The sequence below is a fragment of the Trichosporon asahii genome (genome assembly GCF_000293215.1).
Source record: "Trichosporon asahii var. asahii CBS 2479 unplaced genomic scaffold scaffold00050, whole genome shotgun sequence".
In the NCBI taxonomy this organism is placed as follows: domain Eukaryota; kingdom Fungi; phylum Basidiomycota; class Tremellomycetes; order Trichosporonales; family Trichosporonaceae; genus Trichosporon; species Trichosporon asahii.
In genome coordinates, this window is record NW_014040874.1 from 522,794 (window position 1) to 545,356 (window position 22,563).

The following is a 22,563-nucleotide window of genomic DNA, read 5'->3' on the forward strand; positions in this document are numbered from 1 at the left end:
TCGGCGTTGCAGTATTAGGGAAAAGTCTGTAGCGGAATATAGTAACGCCCGCCAATGCACGTATACATGCACGTAAGGCCGCCCGAACTGACCTGTCCGCGCGACAGTCGGCCAGTCGGCCCAGCCCGGTCAGACCCCTCCGTTCATCCATCGAACCCCTAAAAGGCCTAAAACGAATTGCGCCTGACCGCAATTTGCTTCCCAGACGCGCCCGCGCGTTTGTGCAATGAACGCGTGCGCGCCGCGCCCTTCCACCTCCCCGCATGTCCAGCTTTGTCCTATCCACGCGCCATGCACAACTGGCAGATGTACAGACGCGTTTCTACTGAAGTCCATATATCCCTTTCTACTATCACATTTCGAGTAATGCATATCCGTATGGTATCGCTGGCGCCAGATAAGCCTTGTCGCCCGAGCTCACTGCACAATGCACGCATCAGTCGTGTCCTTCATTTTGCGCCCATTCTTTCACTGGGCGCCCCTGTGCCTTCATCTGACAACCGACGAGCTGCGTGGACGACTGGGCGGGCAATCCGAGGACGGTGGACGTTCCATCGCAGAGTGCCCATTAACCGTCTCCCTATGCACCCCTGCACTGTGTGACAGGCTTTCAGTCGTGTCCTCGCCATCCGCCATCACACTGTCTTCTCCAGCTAGCCAGATCAATCGACGTAGAATATCATGCACCACCATGTTTCCGATGCGCGCAAAGCTGCAGAGGACAGCTGCGCGTCGACACATGCACAGTGCACAGGCTTGCTGCCCGTTCCAGTCGCCGCGGTGAATATCATAAATCCCTTACAACGGATCAACCTTATACAACTCCTTCCACTATCGTCCTTCCGCAAAGCTCCTCACGGCACCGAGGCTCTCAGCGGTATGCTCTTGAGCCTTAACAATGTGACCCATGTGACCCATTAGCTCCGTTAGAATTGCCTCCTGCAGAAGCTGTGTTTTATGCCGGAGCTCTTTATATCTGCCACGGTCAGCACTTTGTTCCGACAGAAGCTACTTACGCGATCCGGGTGCTCTCTAGTGTGGACTGAGTTGTCAAGAGGTTTTGCTGGGTCCTCGAGGATACAGCTGTCACTTCCCCCTCCAAACGCGAAACGGTCTGCGAAACAGCTGCCATAGCAGTTTGAAGTTCCTGAGCTGTTAGTTTGACGCGACCAAAGGCTGTGTCCTCACATTCTTTTCCTCCTCAGTTTGGTCCTGAATGAGCTTCAGTTTGACCTCGCGAGCCGCGGCATCCGCCCTTTGCTGTTCGACAACTTGAGCGATTCGATCCTGCATGTCTTCCAAGGCAATCGACTCATGCTGCAGTGTCCTCGCTTCCTTTTGATAGTCGTCTCCGTAGTCCTGAAGGGCTGGGCGGATAATCCTATTCCAGGACTGACCGACGAGACTCAATCTCGCCAAGTCTCCGGAACCAAGCTCCACGTCGAGGGAACAGTCAACGCCTCCTTCGTCAGGGACAAAGCGCTTCTTGCAGGATGGCCCCAAGCATCCGATCTGGTGACCGAGAGATGCATAGCTTTGCTGCAGATCGCCCAAGCGGTCCATGGCTTCGGTGACCTCCATCTCTTGATGAAGACAGTGCTGCCGTGCCTGCTGCAACTTGCCTCGCAACTCCTCTAGGTTACGCGACAAGGTTTCCCGCTCATGGTTCATGCGACTGACCTCGTCGGCACTGAGGTTTTGAGCAGCCACAGCGGCCTCCACTTCTTTCAGGTCATTCTCGGCGATAGCGATGCTTTGAGCTACAGTATCAGCCTCTGAGGCGGTAGATCCCAACTCACAGTGCTCCGAGATGGCTGATCTCATGACTGAAATGCCAAGTTTCATCTTCTCGGCCTTGCCCCGCTGAATGTTGATGAAGTCTATAAATTTACCCCGGTCACCAAGAAGCTGATTGTACTCCTCTTCGACCTGCTTCAAAGGGGGCTAAATGTCAGCAAACCTTCGTGATAACAACGAACCTCCTGAGCTTGGAGCTGCCGCAACTCCTCGTCCTTTTGCCTTGCTTCAACTTCCAACCGCTCACATTCTGTCACTGTGGCTGCTGATATGCGCTCTGACATTAGCCGCGGACCTTATCCCTGCACGCACCGTAACCTTCTTCTAGTTCGCGCTCGGCCTCGGGAAAGTGGCCGGAGCCGTTATGGAACCACTCGTAGTACATGTTCGAAGTGAAGTGCCAGAGCAGCCGCTCCTCAATTTGTGGGTGGTTGACCGGCAAGGCGCTCGGCGCGCATAGAAGCGGATCTGAGGCCACGCCTTGGTTTCGCCAACTGTCCTCCGCCTGGTGGTTAGGCCCTTTTGTGGCTGTCCTGTAACGACTCACCTTGCACAGCTCGACAAGCCAGTTCAGCATAGCCAGAACGTGGGGCCAGTTCGAACCTCCAGGTGCGGTTAGAGCGGTCTTCCAAATGCCGTCCATGGCAGGATACCTTAGGTCTCGAAGAATGGCAATGAAATCGTCTTCCACCTTCTTACTCCACGGATATCCAGTGCCCATGAGCTCCTCCACCAGATATCGAAAAAGAGTTTGGAAATCGCGCTGTGTAGGAGACACAAGCCACTTGGAGCTCAGAGCTAGCTGGACCCCCCGTTGCGCCAAAAAGTCCTCTATGTTCCTTTGGCATTCACTCTGGAAGGTGCGATCCCGAACCGGTCGCGAGTCTTTGGAGGAGTGGCCGTAACCGGGCATAATTGACGATCGACCTGAAGATTGAGCGGCAGAAGGTCGTCTCGAGCTATTGTTAGCGGTTGCGTCGGCCGGCTCCCACCTCAAACTTCGCGCCGTCTGTGGCGTTCGCCCATACAATCCTCCATCCGCTCGACCCCCACTCAGCGGTTCAGCAGTCGGCCGACCATGAAGAAGGCTTCGTCGCTTAGATGTGCCTCTGTCCGTGGCCGAGCCCAAGCCAGCAGCTGATGCGGACAGCGTAGTCCCATTTCCCGCCAACGACATCCTCTGTGCGCTTGGTGCGCCGAGGGCTAGTGATGATCGCGATGCCAGTGTCCGGGTCGCTGGACGCTTAATCGTTGAAGAGGGCGCCGCCATCGTTGACGTTGCGAATGCTGAGTTCCCTGCTGGACCGTCACTTGCCAACGGTCGGTGGCGAAGGTCCATGCTCGTTTGGGATGAGTAGTTCAGTAGTTCTTATGGTGGTAATGGTCGTCGACAGCAAACCGTTTGTTTACATCCAATGAGCCGCACCGTGGTGGCGACGGAAGCACTTTTTGTTTTCAAAACAAAGGTACGACCACACATCACGTGTGATGGCATATGGCATTACTCCTTGCTTCATCTGACTCAGAACGGCTGGCGCGGCCGGCGACCTTGTGCATACATGAATAGACCGACACACCTGTCTCAAATGGCGATACACAGCAACTAGAAATCATCCTCCTCGCTGCCTTCCTCCCAGTCTACACTATCCAATGCCGCCTCGGCTTCAGCGTAAAGCTTGTCCAACCCGGTCACGCTTTCCAAGTATCCGGACTCATTGAAAGCGCGAAGTAGGAATGACATCCCATGATCGGTGTAGGCCTTCAAGACCTGACATCAGCATGCGTCTTCGGGCTTACCCACAATATCACTGCAGGCTGTGCACTTGTTGTACGCAGCGCCCTCGACCAAATTATTGTTCCATTGGGTAAGAGAGCCTCGTACCTGATGCGGGACGGGTCCTAGAGGTGAACCCCCACATGCTGAAGCGGCACCACTGCCAGCGCGCTCTGCGGGGGCCTCGACGCTGCGTCCATTAGAGTGATCGAATGGTTGAACCTACCCTAGGGGATGTTGCAAGATGGACACGAACATCTCGACGGCGCACGCGGCAGCGATGGGAGCCACACCTGGTCGAGTCACCGTGCACATTTGGTCGAGTGTTCTGTCGGTCAAGGACTAGCGTTAGCTGAATACGCTAAAGAGCTCACGTCCGTGGGTGCAACAATGTCGTTGCAGAAGTAGCAACCTAGACGTGCTCCTGCGGTCGCTGGTACCCCATGGCGCATGACGAGATAACTATCAAACCCGAGTGCTGCGTTGACGACCACTTTTCCCCGCGCCGCTCCGATAACGGTCGGCAGCCACCTTGATTCCCGCGAATCCATGAGTAGGAAAACAACATCATGGTCCTCTATGAGGCCCTCGAGATGGGCAACTGTCTCCTGAACTGATTGCTCGGCTCCGCTGCCGATGGGGTGGCCAGGCATGGGGATCGACAAGTCGTAACCGGTAGCTACCTACGTTGGTCAGCGAACATCTCACAACAAACCCACAATTGACGGTAGGATAGCCTTCAGTCTCGCCGCGGCAGTCTCTGCTTTCGGTTTACCGCCTTCTAAGCAGTCCTCGAACTGAAAGAGCGGTTGCCTTACGGGGTTCGAGAAAGATACCCTAGAGGAATCTACGAAAGTGATTGTTCGAACTCCCCAACCCTGCCAGTCAGAAGTACGGACGGCGATCAGCTCACCATCAACGATCGAGCTACATAGCAACCAAGAGTTCCCGCACCAAGCAGCAAGCACTTGGAGGAAGCAATCTTTTCCAGGTCAAGCTCCGGCATGATGCGCCAACGCATCAACTTCAAGTTCAGATCAACAGCTTGATCGGCCAGACTAGTTGTGAGCACCACAGAGTATCCAGCCACTTACCGACTGGGGTCCAGCATCGGACCTAGATTTGCTATTCTGCTTGCCAGTTTACCCGTTCCGTCCCTTTCCCAGCCAACAACCTGAGGACGGTGGCCGCTTGGAACCGTCTCGGGCCCCGCTGAAATCTGGACTGCTCGGCTGTCAGAACCCTGCCTCAAACCGACAAGCCTCAAATTCTGGATGCCGTGACGACTGTTCAGGTAATATAGAACGCTCCTCACTACCCAGCCGGGGTTATCAGGAAGCGATGAAGGGTCATGGAAAGCTACGACTTTCTTTCATGGTGAGCTTGTTGTCCTCGCTAGACCGTACCTGTGTTGGAGGCACCCCTTCGAAAAACGTGCGCGCTTCTGTCAGTGGACCGACAACGCGATGTCCGACGGGGCCCTTCACCAGAAAAGCGACTTCGGAGCTTTTGTTCTCAAGTTTCTCTCCCAGGCGGCGTATCTCATTCGCCTCCTAGCCGTGTCAGCGACAGTGCTCCTTAACAGTCTCACAATGTCCGAGACGCCACTGAAAGAACCATCCGTCTGCCAGCCTGGCTTCGAAACCACAGCTGGGAAAGCGAACCAGTAGTGGAATGTGTACTTCTTCAAATCCGCGAAGGTCAAGAGCAGAAAGTCATTGAACACGGGCTCTTCGGAGTCAAAGGATGCGAGAATCTGTTATATCAGCTTGGCCGATGCTCGAGCCTTTTCCACCCACGTCATCTGCCACCTTGTCAAAAACTGCCTTCTTGGCTTCTGGAGATCTGAATTCTTCGATGGTGTTGTAGTTTTTGAAGGTGCCTCGAAGGTGATAGCCGTGCGAAGCCGTGCTGAGGTTAATAATGTCCTTGCGGGCCATCCTGAACCAGACTCACCGCTCGCTAAGAGGCTCGAACGCCGTGGCAGATAGAACTACGCTGCCGTCGACACCTACGCTCTTGCCTTCCTTGACGCCAGTGAGCTTGTTAAGATTGGGGATGCTCCGCCCCTCCTCTACCCAAGCCTGGATTGCGAGCGACGAGTCATCCAGCTTGAGCTTATCCAACTTCAGCGAAGTGACCGCGGACCAGAATTCGGGTGTTGGTTGAGATATATATGGTTGAAATTGGAGGGGAGCCATGGTGCTTGACTGGTACAGCTAGCTAGCTGCCGACGGCGAAGAATGGGTACACAAATGAACGATTACCAGGCAAGAGTTCAGAAAACGGACAGGGTGGCGAACCGTAGTAGTGAGCAGACTGCCTGGGACGGACGCGTGACGTCGCACAGTGTGCCTGACGGCGCGCCAAGTCGATCGATCACGACGGAGTCAAATCGCGACTCGTCCGTCTCCTAACGCCTCAACGGAACAGGACAACGCAATGAGGGGAAATCCGTCTTCCCAGTCAATGCTGGCCTTCGGTTTTGGCGACCCGCAACTATGCGGCTCGAATCGAGAACTCGCAGAGGATCATTGTAGGGCGGACCTTACCATGCTGTCACTGTGTAACATTTGTACTTGGTGTCTAGTAACAACTGCATACTGCTATGGTCTAATCATTTCTTTACGACAGACTCGTAGCCTGACAGTCAGCACTTGAAGAGGAACTGATAGCACTGACCTTGTCGTACAGAGCCTGAATGACTCCTCCCATCTGTTTCATCGTGTCCAGAGCTCCAGAGAGCAGACCCTGGCGGGAATTAGCTATTTTCTGGCGTAGCTCTCACCTCTTCAGGAAGACCATCGAACACCTCCAGTGTACCCTCCTTTTCGTTCAGCACACCGAAGAAAACCTGATCCAAAATCATTTGGCTGAGTCTGAACGTCAGCATTACTTCACAATACAACACATACTTCTCCTCCACAACGTCGCGGCCCTGTCCCACCTCATGAGAGATCCACGACAGCTCGACGGCCGAGTACGGCTCAATCACACGAAGTAGGTTCTGCTCAAGGAGGGTGTCATACAGTGCTGAGAGATGAGTACGGATGAGGGGGTCCTTCTGCAGCTCTGTCGTGTCAGCATCGCAACAGCGTATGCACTCACGATCCTGATACTCCTTCAGAGTGCTCTTGAACAACTCGAGGCTGCGTTCCTTCTGGGCTTCGGCAGTAGCCTTCATAGCTTCCAAGTCCTTGCCAGAGAAGCGGGACGCTGACTTCATCGACAGAAGAGCGTTCACGTCATCGGGCTGTTGAGCTGTGAGTGAGGCAACAGCGGTAGCACTTACAGAACCCATCATAATCTTGCAGAGAAGCATGTACTTCAGAGAACTCAAGGCCCTGGGGTCGTTCTCATCAACCTGAGTGAAACCTTCGAACGCTTCAAAGAAATAAGAGTAAGCAGTCTTATAGTCTTTGTCATCTGCATTCAATGCACCAGCCTGGAGATCAAGCTGCGCCTGCAAGATGGGCGGGCAATAGATCGAGTTTGCCGTAGTGCGGGCCGAGGTGAGCGCCGCCTGAGCGTCAGTGAACGTCAAAATGATCACAAACCTTAGCGCGAGGGAGATTCTGAATGGCGTGGGCAGCACGAGATTCCAATAAGAAGACCTCCGTCAGAATGATCTTGTCGTCCAGTTGCTTCAATTCCCTGAGCAACTCCTCCGACATGCTCAGAGCCTCTCGATAATTCTGCGCATCGATGTGCCTAGATTGTAAGCATGCCACTAACAGAACTGCGCAGCTCACAGGGCAATGAGCTTGATCTCCAAGCTTTGACGAAGGAAGACCCGCTTCTCACTCCGAGCCCAGTCGATATTCTCCTTTGTCACCTTCATTTGCAGGTCGCGCGCGGAAGAGGGGAAGAGATCGATCAAGGACCTGACTGCACAATGTTCAGCCGAGTACATCTCATTCCGGGTCTCCAGGAGATGACTCACTCAGCTTGGCCGTCTTGGCCTTGGCGATCTGTGACATGAAAGCGCGCGACTCCTTCACCAGCTTAGCCAGCTCTTCTGTTTTGCTGTTGTTCGTTAATTCTGAGCAGCATTCATGTGATCAAGAGCTTACCCCTTGTCTCGGTACAAAGCTCCCAGCTTCAGAAGAGCGGTCTCCTGGCATTTGAGCTCCGCCTCATTGTCTGAGGGGTCAGCTGAATGTGCAGACCATCATGGAACCCACCAGCCTTGCGACCCAGAACGGCGCGGTAGCCTTCTTCCGCTTTAGCAGCATCCTTCTTCTGAAGCAGATCAGCACGCTCCAGATCAGCCTCTAATGAACTGTCGGAGCTTCGAAGTGCTGTGGTCATTTTGATGTTGCGCCAATGATGAACTGTATGCGAGCTGACGCAAGCAGTTGACAATGATGGTTCATGACGCAGATGGACGCGCGGCGTAGTCACGTGCACTCGGCGGGTGCATCTCCACGTGAAGGGGACCAAGCAAGCTCTTATCACCGCCTGGCGATTATTGACAGATGTATTTGAATCTGCATGGATCCCACGTGTCGATAACACCCACTCGTCCTCCAAAGACCGGATATTTCGAGTAAACATAACATAGATAGGAGTCTTTCGGTTCGATTGAACCCAAGGCCCAGACCTTAACCTTACTAAAATCGGATGCTGGCGTTCTGCGGAGGTAGGATCAGAGCTTGGCAGCCGGATCCCTACAGTTGTACTGGTACACTGGAAGCGTTGTCATCCACAGCTTGATGGTAGTCAGCTCGCTGATTATGCAAAGAAGGCTCAACCGATCGCCCGCCGCCTTCGGACACTCCCAGCCTCGGACGGCCGCTTTTACTATGATACGCGCATCAAACTGACGTGTTTCATTGGGTCAGTTACCAGGTGCCTGTTGTACATAATGTTGGAGTCGTAGGACCCAATAATAATCGCTGGACAGATGGTGTGCACCGTTCAAGCTTTAGATAGGTAAAGAGTCCTCGCGAACATCACTTTCAAGTTGCATGGGTAGTGCAATACTCGGGGGCCAGCCGCCTCGCAGTCACGAAGTTTGAAGTCACGCCCGCAGCGATGGCGACCGTGGGCCGTGCAGTTAGTGAGGCTGCGAAGCAGGTGCTGTGCGTCGACTCGCAGCGCTCCAAGGATCCAAGGACAGATGAAATGTACCACTCTTTGGTGGTTCACACAGCCAGATGCGCCTGGCGCCGGATGCATGACGATGAGGGCAGGGCACGAGCAAAACATGCAACGTCGCTTGTCAGAGTGTCAGAATGGTGTCGACGCGACGCGCTTCACATGCAGGTACGTGGTATGCCGCCGGCGCGCCGGAATGGCCGGGAAATGCTACGTCGAGTGGCCAGTGGCCAGTGGTTCATCGAATTCGCCCAGGGCGTTGAAAGACGATGTCTGTGGGTGGTTGGAAAAGCAGAGGAGGGAGGGCGCCGAGACGCCGAGGAGAGGCGAAGTTACAAATAGCCCCGCGAAAAGCTGTACGCTTTGGTCCTGAGAGTTTCGTTCCTAAAACCCTGACGGTCGTGGAGATCAGGGTTCCGAGAGGGAGAAAGGAAGGGTCTGCGCTCCTGCATACCCTTCAGGCTTTTCTGCCTCGAAGCCTCTGCCAGTGTTCAGGCACGGCATAGGAGCCCAGTGGTCGGACCGTGTTTTGATCTATGCGTGTTGGTGTACGCCCGCTTGCTGGCCACTGGCCACTGGCCCAGGTCGCATTGGCTGGAAGCTGTGTGCGCTGTGACTCAAGGGCGCCAAAGCACAGGAAAACACAAAGCAGTACAAGGATACCAGGATATGAAGGATGAGGTCGCACGCCGGAGGATGCGAGGGGCAGAGCAGGACCGTGCCCTGGTGTTTTTGCTCCTCTGCGCCTCTGCTCATGCCCCCGTCCCTTCAGTTTGCGTAGCGCGTTGCCCCACTTGGACTGGAGTGTGGCTTGACCGTCAACTGCGTGATGCGCGTATGCAGATGAGAAGCCTCGCGGCTCCTGCGTGCGCTGGTTCACTTGCCGTCCTCTCCGGGTCTATCGTCCGTCAAACAGAGATGCAGAGACCAGGACCAGCTCGTGAACACCTCAGCAGTTAGCTGGCTTGCATGGCTTGTTCCCTAGCATCCCATGTTGTCCGTGTCTCCTGAACATTGTTGTGGTTGCGCAATTCACTCACCAACCCTGGCTCAGTCTCTCTCTCCATCTCGCTCCCCCTGCCCCCAGCTGCCGCCGCCAACACGCCCGCTTTTCGCCTCCCACCCAACTTCACCACTAAACCCGTCTTGGTCAACCACACACAACACTACTTGGGCACCCTCGGCTTCACAGCTGTTTGTGGCCTGTACCCAGCCGTCCCAATCCCGCTGTAGTATTACTCTCCTTCCCATCGTCGTCACATAGTCTCATCGCCCACATTTCGTCTGTCTGTCCTCACGACTGCCAGCTTGTTTGTCGCACATCCGTCTGGCTCAACAGTTGGCAACGCACCGCCGCGTTTGTATCTCGCCGAGTTACCGCCCCACACCAAGGTCACGCACACCTCCTTGTCGTAGGCAGCCTACGACATAAACAGGCGTCGAGCTCCCTTTCATAATCCTTTCACCACCTGTCTAAGTTTGCATACTCCCGACTTCTACCTCACCACCTTTCCCAGGCATCAGCATGTCGGTCCCGACACCCCCGCAGTCTCCGCGGCAGCCGATGGACTACTCGCAGGTATGTCTTCATCACTCTCCACGCCAGCCCACGTCTTGGTTCTAACTCTTCAGCCATCCCTTCAACAACGCTACGGTCCGACCGCGTCTGCAAATCAAGTGCCGTCCACAGCCTCTCTACTCGGTGACGATTTGCACGAACCGCGATCGCTGTACAGACTCTCCGCGCAGTCGTCGGGATCTCGAATGTCCGGAATGACTGCTGGCACACGCCTCTCTTCGATGACAGCCGGCACTCGTCTGTCCGTGCCGTATTCGGCCGCGAGCTATGACAGCCGACCCATGTCTGCTATTTCTGGGGCAGGATGGGGTTGGAATGACCCAGAGGCAGACGACTATCTGCACAACCCAGACCCAAAGCGCGATCGCAAGGTATGTCTCAAGGTCCATTAAGCGGCTCGACTGACACTTAGGCCGGGTCGATCTTCACTGTTCGTGGTGTCACCAATATCGGATGCTTGTTCGTCTTGCTGCTCTGCCTCATCACACTGTTTGCTGGGTACCCGATCATCACTGCATTCACAGACAAGCAGCAGGCCAAGAATGGGGCGTTCAACCTGGGAGGAGTGAATGCGTCCGGCCAAGTTCCTCTCATCGAGAATTTCCCTAAAATGATCGACGACGACACTCCGGACGACGTCAAAAACGACGTCAGGATCGGATACGATGGCCATGAGTACACGCTCGTCTTCTCGGACGAGTTTGAAAAGCCCGGCAGAACGTTCTACCACGGTGACGACCCCTTTTGGGAGGCTGTGTAAGTAGTATTTTCACTTTCTTCTGCCCTGCTCACCATGTAGCGACTTCCACTATTGGCCCACCGGGTAAGTACTTCGCGACGTCGACGTCTTTTCAGCAAGGCTGACCGTTAAGCGACCTTGAATGGTATGACCCCGAGATGATCACGACCGAGAACGGGCATTTGAAGATTACCCTGCTGCAGGAGCGAACGCATGATCTGAACTTCCGCTCGGGCATGCTGCAGTCTTGGAACAAGCTGTGCTTCCAGTGGAGTTACTACATGGAGGTAGCGGTTGTTCTGCCTGGGACTTCCAAGGTTGGAGGTTTCTGGCCCGGTGTGTGGACAATGGGCAATCTCGGCCGCCCGGGCTATGGAGGAACGACGGATGGTCTCTGGCCATACACCTACGACAGCTGCGACGTCGGTACCCTGTGGGCCCAGGTGTGGCCTAACGGTACCGACCCTCAGGCCGCTACGTACACGGGTGGCGGTGAGAACGGCCAACTCTCCTCGTAAGTAGTGACCCTTGCAGACGTCTGACGGTCATAGGCTTCCTGGCCAGCGCTTGTCCAGCTGCACTTGCAAAGGCGAAGATCATCCCGGCCCTTCTCACGACGTTGGCCGCGGTGCTCCTGAGGTTGATCTCATCGAGGTAAGTCGTCACAAGATAATCAACGCTAAGCTCGTCAGGCCCAAATCTGGACGGATTCCGGTACCGGTACGATGTCGCAATCGTTCCAGGTTGCCCCATTTGATGACTACTACCAATTCAAGAACCACACCTCTGACCAGGATGTCGCCTCAAACGATGTCTACGTCGAGAACCTGCTTCGCAACAACGACGAGGCCAACTTCCGACCTGATCGCCCTAGCGAAACGGCCTGGAACCCGTACCTTGGCGGTCCCTTGCAGCAAGCCGTTTCTGGCCTGACGTCTGTGCCTAGCGATGTCTACTACGAGCATGATGAGCCACGCTTCAATACCTACGGTGTGTACTTGGTTCGCTATCCCTTCGCGTCTGCTAATAAAACAGGTGTTGAAGTCTACGCCGACCCTAATGACCGAGAGAACGGCGGCCACATTACGTGGATGGCCAATGGCAAGAAGTCGTGGACCGTCAGGCCGTCGGCTGTTCGCGCAAACGACAAGACGCAGATCGGCCAGCGCCTCATCCCCGAAGAGCCTATGACCATGGTAAGCGCATGAGAGTGGAAGACGTGCTCACCTAGATCTTCAACTTGGGCATGTCCGACGGCTTCCAGGCGGTGGACGTGGCTCACATGCACTTCCCGAACTACATGCTTGTCGATTATGTCCGTGTATGGCAACGCAAGGAGGGGAAGATCGGTTGCGATCCGGCGGACCACCCCACGGCCAAATACATCGCAGACCACCCGGACATTTACAACAATGCCAACATTACAACCTGGAAGCAAGCGGGCTACAAGCCGGTGGTGAGTGGTTGAGGTACTCGGTAGTGCTGACTCGTCTCAGAAGAATCGGTTGATTGATAAGTGTTAATTGTGTAAGATGATTGTTTCATGTATGCAAGGACATTAGTATTGAGCCACGAGTCGCCCTCTGTGCATGCAGTGTATATGCAAGGATCTCTTGAGTATACATTACACACCTATAGACAGGAAGTTATGCGGGCGCGAGGGGTCTATAAAGAGGGAGATGCTTGGTCGGTTGCGCTCGATTGGGGGACAGCCTTCGCAATGGCCTCAGCTGGTGTTGAGGGGCCAGGAGAAGACGAAGCCAGTCTCGCATCCAGTGCCCGAAGGGCTACAGCTCTAAATCACGTCAGACTTACACTCTCGAATAGCCTCTTACCGTCGACGTTCAGCTTCGGCCCGGGCTCCTCCCGGTCCGGGCAAAGCGGCATATGCGTTGATCTGGGCTTCGTCCCATGCCTGCACAAGTCTGAATCGAACTGCCAGGGAGAAGATATAATTGAAGGCAACAGAGGCGTATGGCCTGTATGATTAGTTCACGTACCGGAACAGGACGTACCGCACAGGAGGTGGCAACCAGTACTGGAAAGCGAAAGTCTCGCTCCGATCCCCCCGATACTCTCCATTCTCGGACAACTTGTAGAACCTTAAGTAGACCCACGCTACGAAGAATCCGAACTGGATTAGGATATAGGGTGAAGGTCCCAGAACAAGGACAAGGACGTTGGAGATCAGAAGAAATATGCCTGGGATCGTCTGTGTGTCGTCAGCGGCAACGAAAGCCTTGGATCGTCCTACCTTGACGCGCGCTTTGATGATACCGAACAGCTGGATCTGGTGCTCTGGGATTATCTGAGTAAAGGCGACCAGGAGTCCAGACTGCAGCCCTGTAAGGCCGTGGTACGGAACACCATATCTGCACGTCAGTCACAGCAACATACCGGGACGCACATAGCCGCCTCTGATCGGGTCAGGATATACACGATCCAAGAGAATCCGAACGCAATCACGTTGGAGCCAACGATAACTATCAAGGTAAAGCGAAGAAGTTCGGACAGACCCCAGAGACGCTCCAAATATCGACATGCGAGTGGTACCGTTGCGAGAGAGAGAATCAACTGATATGGTCAATAACAAACCGGACAGACGCGTTCTTACCTCGATCCATGTGAGCTCAACAAAACCAGCAGTCAGGAGTGTCCAGGGATACTTCCAGCTCACGGCGGGGGTTAGGACTACCCACGGCAGAATGTCACTAGGACTTGGAGGGGTGGCGGCCCCCCTCGCCACGTAGTGTGCGGCGGCGTAATACGATAGACTGCTGACGATGACCAGAGCCGTCAGGGCTCGAGTTCCCCATGGTACCGTTTGCAGGAAAGGCAAAAACGACACCGACGGCATTGTTTCCAGTCAGCTCGATACTCGCGTATCGTGATGGTGTAGTGTTGTTAGCATCTTACTGAGCGACGCGCAGAGCTATGACTCACGCGCTACGCTGCCACCCCTCGGCGATTCGCCGCATGTGGCATTCAGCGATCGGCCTCCACCTTGTTGACCCGCTCACGACGCATCATGTTGTCTCCACACCTCAGTCCACGACAACACTGGCATCCATCGCAGATCGGCAGCTCCGGCTTCGTCAAACCCGCAGCACGCGCCTTGTACTCCGCTCGCAATGCAAGGAGACGTTCCGCCTCAGGGCGAAGGGAATGAGGCGTCGCAGGTTCGCCTTTCGAGCGAAGAGATCAACATCCTTATCTACCTCGTAAGCCAAACCATCTGCGCGTTCCTGACGCCCAAGTACTTGTTGGAATCAAATTTCAATCACACTGCTTTCACGCTGCTCTCAGAGTCGTCGCTCCCCTCCAGCCCTATCTTTCAGTCATTCAATCCGTCCTTTCCCACGCCGTCCACTGCAGAGGCCCGTTCAGCTGGCCCTTCGCTCCGCGCAAATGGGCTACCGAAGAATGGCAGCAATCAATCTACTACTTTTGGATCTTCCGAAGGTAAGATCGCGCGCGGGGAGCTGATAAGAAAGCTCTGGAAGGCTCTGAGATGGGAGGAGATTGAGCGGCACGCTACCAGTGATGGGGTGAGTGTCCTTGAGCGCATCTGGCATTGACAACCGTAGGAGCAACTCCCCACGTCTTGTAGATCTCCATTCCATCTCATTCTACCCCATGTCTGCTCGTCGGACGGTGGAGACTCTTCAGAGCGCATTACCGTGTCTCCTCCGCCCAAGCGACCGGAGACTTTCCCTCCACCACCAAAGTCCGCCGAAGAACTCTCCTTTTCTGGCAAGGGGAAGCGGAAAACGCGAGACACGGGATCGGGTGTCTCCGTCGAACAGCTCACGAGTGCCACCACCGCAGCAAGCGAGGCGAACCTCAGTGAGGGACCTGTATCGGAGACTCTTGAACGGTCTGGCGGGTCCGTCGTAGGTGAAGACGAGAGTCCTCAGCTTGGTGGGACAGTCGCAAAGCGGTTCAAAGAGGAAAAGGCTAGAGACGGGAGGAAGGGAGCCCGTACACTTGCCTCGGCATCTGGAGTCAAGCTTCGGTCCTTGAAGGAAAACTCAACTCGATTCTCATCCGGCAGCTGGAGTGAGCATCGTGATGCTGTGAGTAATCGAAACCCGCATTCCTGACACCGCCAGGTCACTTGTCTCGCATGGAACCCCAAGGACCGTGATGTGCTGGTCACCGGAAGTAGTGACGGAACTGCCAAGCTATGGGATTTTGACGAGCCGACTCCAGGTTCTAGCGACCAAGCTTTGCGGTTGGGGAGGAAGCCCGCTTCCATTGCACATAAATCCATTGACAGCGGAAAGAAGGCCATCACGGCACTTGTGTGGCACCCAGATGGGACAGTGTTTGCTACTGGTAAGCAGGTCTAATCGTGATCTAGATGCTGACTACTAGCGTCTGACGGTGTCGGCCGCTTGTTCACACCTTCTGGGCAATTGCAAGGAATATTGACCTACGGTCGAGGTGCAATCAATTCCCTGAAATTCAACCCGTCCGGTACATCACTCCTTGCGGCCAAGGACGATTTCACGGTCTGTCTTTTCGTTTTGGACTTCGATTTGAAATCGCCAAAGCAGCTGAGCTTCGAAGCCCACACCAAGGAAGTTAATGATGTTGACTGGCTCGACGATGATGTCTTTGCGTCGGGCGGTAATGATCATACCATTTTCATTTATCGCGCAAACGATCGCCGGCCGCGTTTCACCTTGAAGGGGCACACGGACGACGTCACGCGAGTCAAGTGGTCCCCACCGCTCGCAGAGGACAAAAGGGGTGGCAGCCGGCTTCTCGCTTCGGTCGCGGACGATGGTTGCATCATGGTCTGGAAGCTGCCTCAGTATCCCGTGGACAGAGGTACAATCAGCCGATCCCAATCCCCAAACAAGCAATCCAAGGAGCGAGAACATGCGGACGACATCTTCCAGCTCACAGTCGCTCCGGGATCGGAGTACTGCGTGAATCGTCTGCAGGTTGTGGAGAACGCAATCGATAACAAGCGAATGAACACTTTGGAATGGAGTCCGACGAGTCGCGAAGGACGTATGATCGTCGCCGCGTGAGCCCTCCACTCTGGAGATAGTCGCTAACCAAGCAGGGGCGGACAAGATTCTACGGTCAAGCTCTTCGATGCTATCAGTGGCGAGTGCTTGCATGTTCTCGGCGGTCTGGAAGCAGGAACCGGTTCCATTGCCTTCTCGCCATTAACGCCCTCGCGTCCACTGGGCATCCTTGCTGGAGGCGGTTGGAATGGTAAGCTGGTTCTTTGGGACGTTTCTGTAAGTTCAGTTGCACTGCTCAGCTCACCCAAAGACTGGTAAGGCTCTGCAAGATTTCGAGGTTCACGAAGAACTTGATCGGCAGAGCGCAAGGGATAAGCCCATGATGGTACGTAATCAATACCGGGGAGAAAGCTGGGCCTGGGCTGACGGCATAGATGGCCATGGCATGGCGGAATGACGGTCAGCAGTTAGCCCTCGGTTTGCATAACAAAGCTCTTCTTACTCTGTATGTTGGAGACTTGCTCTGAATTCCGTATCCTCCGACATCCGGGCGCTGCATCCTGATCGAACGAAACTGCTTTGTGGTGTATATACAACTATGTCTCACGTTTTCCGGAGAACCCAAGCCCAAGTACCTGTTTCTGGTCTATGTACGATTTCTCCCTCTCCGGACTTAACAAGCTGGACGGGCGTCTTACTCTGCACTTGCCACCCATACCTCGTCTCAGCCCCATTAAGAAAGTCGAATCTCCCCGAAGAATACGATATACACAGCCAAACGGCGTCCGAGCTTGTGGCCTGGTAAAGATTTTCGCAGAGCACTTCGATGGGCTCGCGGGCCAAAGGGGTTGAACCGCCGCTTGAAACGGTCACCAGCGGCTCTCCGCAAGCGATCGCATCCGCCGTTGATTTGTCGACCAGGATATCCCAACCGCCCTGAGGCGCGGAAGCGAGCATATCCCGCAGATTTAACGCATCGAAGTGAAGGACTGGGATGGCAAGCGCGTCTGGGTCCGCTTGTAGGGCGAGGAACTTCCGTTCTGTTCCACTGATGGCATAATCGGCATCTTGGACGGTCACGCGCTCACCAAAATGCTGCTGCATGTCCAGCCCCAGTGTCGAGGAACCGCAGCCAAGGTGTAGGACACGCCAAACGCGACCGGGTCGATGATCCAAAAGCGTAGCGACATGTGGAAGGATTTCTTCGGAAGAGAGCAGCCATTCGAATCCTTTGAGGTCTTCGCCAAGCAGCCTATCCCTCCAATACTGCCGGGAAGAGTAGTCGGGCATTGTGTGTGTGCGGTGTGTGTGTGTGTGTGCGATCGGCCGAAAGTTGGGAAGATAGAGCCTAGTATAATACTGGTAATGCCACAGCCGGGATTATATAAACACCCGATACGAGACTCCTTATCTGATAAAGGCGACATCAACGTGCTTGCTACCCACCCGCCGACCCCATGCTTGATGAGACAATCGACTCCACGGCCGCCCAGGTGCCGTTCCTGGGATCACAAGACCGACCATTGTCAAAACCCCCCAAATATCACTGGTATGCGAGCCGGTACCTCTGCATGATAACGATCCTAGTGTTGCTGTGCTTCAGTATTAGACACGCGATCCACCAGGCTCGTATTCGCCACCAAAGACGAACCCTACCTCACCCCGATCGATGCCCCACTTCCCTGGGAACAATCGTCCAGCAAAGTCTTCAAAAGTGGATAGTACTTCTCACGCTTCCCCGATGGCTTTACGGCCCCGACACACTGCTGGATGCGTTGTTCTCACTCACATATTGTCTGGTGCTTTTCTATTTCGCGCTTAACCGTTCCCGTTGTGAGTCAGCTTGACAGGCAACAGACACTGACTCGGTCACAGGGGTTGGAGGCACGCAAAACGGAGCTAACCAGATGGGTGTGATAGTAAGGACAATCGCCTTGAGTTTGCTGACACTCTACAGGCTTTCAGTCAAATGCCCCTCGTTTTCATTCTAGTGTCAAAAAACAACCCAATCACGCTTCTCACAGGGATATCACATCGTCGCCTGAACTACCTCCATCGAGCGGCGTCAAGAGCGTGTATTCTATGCGCCTGGATACATGCGATTGCTTGGACACCTGTCATGTGGAACCGTGGCCAGCTGTTCGATGCCTACATTCAATGGGTAGTCGCCTGACCGTCTACAGAGCTGACGCCAGGGGGCTGTAGCTTTAATGAGCTACACCTTGCTTTGGGTTACCAGCCTGAGGCGCTTGCGTAGAGTGGCTTGGGAGCTCTTCTTGGCAGCTCACATGCTATTCACCTTGTAGGTGGACAGGAGATACTTTGCTGATGAGAAGCATGTTCCTTGTTGCAGCTGTCTTACATTGGCGAAAGCTGGCTTACTGGATATGGGTAGGACCGATAAAGAGTGACACGGGCTAACTAGCAGCCGGCAGCTGCTGTATGGATCGTCGACAGGCTTGTCCGTTTGTACCGTCTCGACCGCATGGCTGGGGGATGCGACGCCATCGTAGAGCTCGTTGATCCCGACATGCTAAGGGTGACCGTACCTAACTACGGTTCAGCATGGAATGCCGGGCAATATGCGTGAGTAGTCCAAGCCAAAACGCTCATGTATATCAGGTATCTATGGATGCCGCGTATCACAAGATTCCCCATTGAGGCCCACCCTTTCACCTTCGCCACCATCCCGACGCAAGGAAGCACTCAGGCTGTCTTTCTAATGCGCGTGCATTCCGACGCCACCAGGCTATTGCGCGAAGCGCTGCACAGTGAAGATATCGCTCGAGTCCACGTAGGCCTCGAAGGCCCTTATGGTCGTAGTGTTAACCTCGACCACTACGGAGCTGCAATCTTGGTGGCTGTTGGGTAACTTTGCAAGGGCGTACTCTGACCACAGGAGGAACAGGGATAGCGTACTCAATGTCGGTCTTGCTCGGCGCTCTATACGGCCAATCTCAGTTTTCACGCGAAATTCGACGGGTTCACTTAGTCTGGCATACTCGAAGCGCGAGCAACCTCAAATGGATCACTTCTCTGCTGGAAGGCGTTGCGAAGGACATTACAATGGCTTATGGGTCCGACATGAACCCCGTGGTTGTCATTGACGTCCACATCACCGGGGGATCAGAAGAGACAGGACTCATATCTATACCGGAGACCGTCGCTGAGGAGTATGTGGAAATAACCAGTCCACCCAGACTGCGCTCGCACTTCCCAATGGAGAGCAGATTCCCACGTCAAGACTGTCGAATTACCGTTCGCCTCCATCGTGGCCGAGCTGATCTCTCGGAGGTGATCCATCGAAACCGGGAGTTGACACGGGGACCGCTTCTGATGTCTAGTGAGTTTTCATGCTGCTTGTTCTCTGACGCCAGCTTGTGGCCCTGCTTCCCTGATGCTCGCATCTCGTCGGGCCGTGAGAAACGCTACGACCATGAGGGATGTAGTGGAAGGAAAGTGGCCCATTGTGTATGAAGAGGAGCCGCTCGTGCCGTAAATGCTCCAGGGAAAGGATGACCGTATTCTGCATTATAGACTATGTGATAGCAATAGCACTGAAAGGCATGGTGAGGTGTCAAGCGACGGATTGCTCAATGCGCATCGCGATATGCTGCGGAGAGGAGTCTGCGGGGGCAAGGCGTGTTGTCGACATCGGCCCACTCCGTTCAATGTCTGGAACCTGCGAACCTGAGAGTGTCATGACGGTTGATCCGAGGTTGAGGGAGGGTTTTCTGAAGGACCTGTGAGGAAATCAGTGACTGTTATCATCGCGGACGCTCACTCAATTCTCGTGGCACCCGATGGGTCGCCCCAGTTGCGCAAAGATGCCCAGAGTTTGAGATACTCAGCTATCGCCTCTTCACCGAATCCGAAGAAAGCGAAGAATACGATGGCGTAAATGCAGACTGTGTAAAAGGGAACGGCGATCTGAAGTATGGCGAAGTTATCCTTCGGTCGAGCTTCTTCAGGATATTGCGAGATGAGATCGAAGTTATCGTGGACCCACGCCCAGCTGACGTACGGAGTCCACCCAGTGTGATAGACCACGATTCTAACAAGAAAGTTGAATAGGGTTAAAAAAAGACTTATGACACTGTCGCTCATGGCTAAAGCTGCCAATCTGAAGTAGCGACCTGTGGTCAACCCCGAGCCCGAGAGGATTGAGCGAAATTGAGACCTCGACTTGAAAAACCAATACACCGCCAGCCCTTGCCTGTCAGCGCTCCCGAACCTGTAGGCCGGACATGGACTGAGGTGATTCTCTGGGTGCTCACCTGCATAGACAAACGACCCCAAAGCGATAAGGACAGTAGTCAGGTACCGAAGGACGCTGGATGGCCAGGTGTTCATGTCCGCCATCAGGGGGCCAAGCCCTTCCAGAATATCGTACCGATGACCCTGAACGATGTATAGCAAAGGCAACATAAGGAGAGGCAGAAAGAAACACATGATCCCCTCTTCGATCAATCGACGGCGTCGAGCCTTAGGGGAGAAGAGGGGCCGCTTAGGTGAGGCAACGCTGGCAAGCCGACGCATTTGCGATAAAGAACAAAGAGGGACCGCGTAAGGGACGACCGCGATGAGTCTGCAACCTGCGGTATCAGCAAGTGGTGTATGTTTTGTACTGACTGATCTCGCTCCAGACAGGGGCAACATCTGCGTAGTTGTCTGCCCATACCAACGTGTTGATGAAGACGATGCAGTTGTATACAGCCAGCCAGAATATGAGCCCAATTGTCGATATATTCCGCGCACGCCAGTGCCATGGCGATGGCAGGAGCACTAGAACGAGGCAAATGAGGCTCCAGATGGGATAGTCGGGGTGTCGCATAATGTCGATGCGATCTATGTGGCCGAATGTGAATAGGGAGCTGCAGCGGTCTACCCTTTTGACAAGGAGGTGCTTTATACAGGCGTGAAAAGAATGAGACGCTATGGTCCCGACCGGAGAACAAAAGAGGTTCCCTCTCAGACGTGACAAATCAGTGGCCACGTGCATGGTGGGTGAGGAAAGTGAATAACAATAAGAGCAGATAATGCATGGCGATCCTGAGTGACCTTGACCCGAAGGAGAAAGTTACCTCGGAAGGAGTTGCGTCGGTTTGACATGATGACAGAGGTCTATTGCACTGCGAGTTAGTGTGAATCAGTGGGCAGAACTCACGCAATGGGTCGCGGAAGTCTATGGGCGTCAGTACTGATCTCACAAGGGCGGAGCTTACGCTTTTGGTTATTGTTGCGGAAGCCGACCTTAGTCTTGAATGCTTCCCGAGCTCGCTGGTCCCTAAACGATCGCCCCTGCTTTTTCGCCCAGGCAGCTTCGCCAGCATTGCGTGCTTTCACAACTTCCAAGCCTCGTCCGAACGCGCCATGGCCTCCAGCCACTGGAACAAGCGCTGAGCTTGGGTCCGCGAGGCGTTGTCTAATCATAGCCACCTTCGACTTCACTGGATCATCGGTTCCGTGGGATGGACGAGTTCGCTGGTCATAGTAAACCTTTAGAGCTCGATGGCCGAGAACTCTCCCGGATGGGAGAACAAGCGAGAGTCCGTCACTTGAAAGCGTCGGCAATCCCTGCAGGCAGGTCAGTCATAGCGACTCCGGCAACTCACTTCAATCCAAGTCTCATCGTCCTCGACGTCCTCCCACTCTGACGCCTCTTCGTCATCCATCGGACCCTCAAAAGCGTAAAAGTCCGCGAGCTCGGCGCGGTCTTCATCTGTATCATATGCAATCTTGCAGTGTGACTTGTCGATCATGTGCTTCCGGACTGCTTCAGTGCTGCCGAATTCCTTGCCGCCATTAGGGCAGTAAAGACAGAGATTTCCGCCAGCGACCTTCTCGCCCAAGTATCCGATCAGCCCGGGAAGATCTATCAGAAGATCTTGGTCAGGAATGAAGAAGCTGTGCTGCTTGGACATGTGGACAAGATTGCTCTCGAGACTGCTCGACCGGTGGTTGCAAAACAGACAAACGCCTGCCGGAAGGCGCCGACGCGATGCTGCGATAGCGCTCTCGATGCCTTCCTCGTCGTCGTCGTCATCGTCATCGGAGGGTTGGTCCATGCCATCTTCGCTCTTCATGGCTGCGTCCTGGTCTTGTAGGGCCACTGAACCGGGGCCCTTGGTAGTGGGAGCATTCGCGCCTCGTGCGACGGCTGCCTCTCTTTCCCGGTGCTTCTTAGACTGAATGTGCGACCTGTAAGAGTTCTCCGTCGAGAAGGATTTGCTGGCTGTTAGCTCTCCGGAATAATCTTAGCAATCACCTGCAAGCAGAACAGGCCATGTCTCTCGGGTCCGGACGAACAGCATTCTGCTCTCGACGCTCGATCACCTTCTCATTGAAGGCTGCCGCCGATACGGGAGGGAGATTTGCCACTCGACGCTTCATGTTGTAGCGATGCCAGTCGGTGCCAAAGTGGGAGCGCTGCTCCTCTGCAGAGTCGAAGGCAATCCGACAGGAGATGCAGGTGAACATGGTGGCGTGGCTGTTGGTCTAGTGTTATGAGAGTTGTGATTGATAATGGTTCCATAGACCAAGGAGTTCGTGGACGGGTACTACAGACTGCGACGAAGTTTTCAGGACGTCA

General features: G+C 54.6%; 8 protein-coding genes across 8 annotated transcripts; 2 read left to right on the forward strand and 6 right to left on the reverse strand.

The window, feature by feature from the left end:
* Positions 1-1,155: 1,155 nt before the first annotated feature.
* On the reverse strand, positions 1,156-3,136 carry A1Q1_01436 (uncharacterized protein; the record flags this gene model as incomplete). Its single annotated transcript, XM_014324475.1, has 3 exons — positions 1,156-1,929; positions 1,980-2,059; positions 2,110-3,136. The coding sequence occupies 3 exons, from the start codon at positions 3,134-3,136 to the stop codon at positions 1,156-1,158; spliced, it is 1,881 nt and encodes a 626-aa protein (XP_014179950.1).
* Positions 3,137-3,400: 264 nt separating this feature from the next.
* Positions 3,401-5,772, reverse strand: A1Q1_01437 (uncharacterized protein; the record flags this gene model as incomplete). The annotated part of the gene is made up of 10 exons (XM_014324476.1): positions 3,401-3,556; positions 3,599-3,761; positions 3,865-3,899; positions 3,946-4,254; positions 4,485-4,660; positions 4,718-4,930; positions 4,978-4,994; positions 5,059-5,327; positions 5,371-5,482; positions 5,528-5,772. 10 exons carry the CDS (start codon positions 5,770-5,772, stop codon positions 3,401-3,403), a joined length of 1,695 nt encoding a protein of 564 aa, XP_014179951.1.
* Positions 5,773-6,196: 424 nt separating this feature from the next.
* Positions 6,197-7,882, reverse strand: A1Q1_01438 (uncharacterized protein; the record flags this gene model as incomplete). Its single annotated transcript, XM_014324477.1, has 9 exons — positions 6,197-6,286; positions 6,360-6,444; positions 6,487-6,604; positions 6,680-7,034; positions 7,129-7,282; positions 7,324-7,459; positions 7,515-7,597; positions 7,645-7,714; positions 7,756-7,882. The coding sequence occupies 9 exons, from the start codon at positions 7,880-7,882 to the stop codon at positions 6,197-6,199; spliced, it is 1,218 nt and encodes a 405-aa protein (XP_014179952.1).
* A 2,314-nt stretch (positions 7,883-10,196) lies between these two features.
* Positions 10,197-12,457, forward strand: A1Q1_01439 (beta-glucan synthesis-associated protein SKN1; the record flags this gene model as incomplete). The annotated part of the gene is made up of 8 exons (XM_014324478.1): positions 10,197-10,250; positions 10,304-10,621; positions 10,663-11,006; positions 11,050-11,073; positions 11,123-11,503; positions 11,565-11,643; positions 11,682-12,185; positions 12,254-12,457. The coding sequence occupies 8 exons, from the start codon at positions 10,197-10,199 to the stop codon at positions 12,455-12,457; spliced, it is 1,908 nt and encodes a 635-aa protein (XP_014179953.1).
* A 197-nt stretch (positions 12,458-12,654) lies between these two features.
* On the reverse strand, positions 12,655-13,398 carry A1Q1_01440 (uncharacterized protein; the record flags this gene model as incomplete). The annotated part of the gene is made up of 4 exons (XM_014324479.1): positions 12,655-12,784; positions 12,825-12,914; positions 12,990-13,324; positions 13,387-13,398. The coding sequence occupies 4 exons, from the start codon at positions 13,396-13,398 to the stop codon at positions 12,655-12,657; spliced, it is 567 nt and encodes a 188-aa protein (XP_014179954.1).
* A 722-nt stretch (positions 13,399-14,120) lies between these two features.
* Positions 14,121-16,498, forward strand: A1Q1_01441 (uncharacterized protein; the record flags this gene model as incomplete). Its single annotated transcript, XM_014324480.1, has 7 exons — positions 14,121-14,537; positions 14,580-15,065; positions 15,129-15,327; positions 15,415-16,027; positions 16,109-16,221; positions 16,271-16,356; positions 16,406-16,498. The coding sequence occupies 7 exons, from the start codon at positions 14,121-14,123 to the stop codon at positions 16,496-16,498; spliced, it is 2,007 nt and encodes a 668-aa protein (XP_014179955.1).
* A 76-nt stretch (positions 16,499-16,574) lies between these two features.
* A1Q1_01442 (uncharacterized protein) lies at positions 16,575-17,261 on the reverse strand (the record flags this gene model as incomplete). Its single annotated transcript, XM_014324481.1, has 1 exon — positions 16,575-17,261. The coding sequence occupies one exon, from the start codon at positions 17,259-17,261 to the stop codon at positions 16,575-16,577; it is 687 nt and encodes a 228-aa protein (XP_014179956.1).
* Positions 17,262-19,548: 2,287 nt separating this feature from the next.
* Positions 19,549-22,451, reverse strand: A1Q1_01443 (cytoplasm protein; the record flags this gene model as incomplete). Its single annotated transcript, XM_014324482.1, has 5 exons — positions 19,549-19,714; positions 19,756-20,559; positions 21,139-21,455; positions 21,587-22,172; positions 22,240-22,451. 5 exons carry the CDS (start codon positions 22,449-22,451, stop codon positions 19,549-19,551), a joined length of 2,085 nt encoding a protein of 694 aa, XP_014179957.1.
* Between the last annotated feature and the right edge of the window lie 112 nt (positions 22,452-22,563).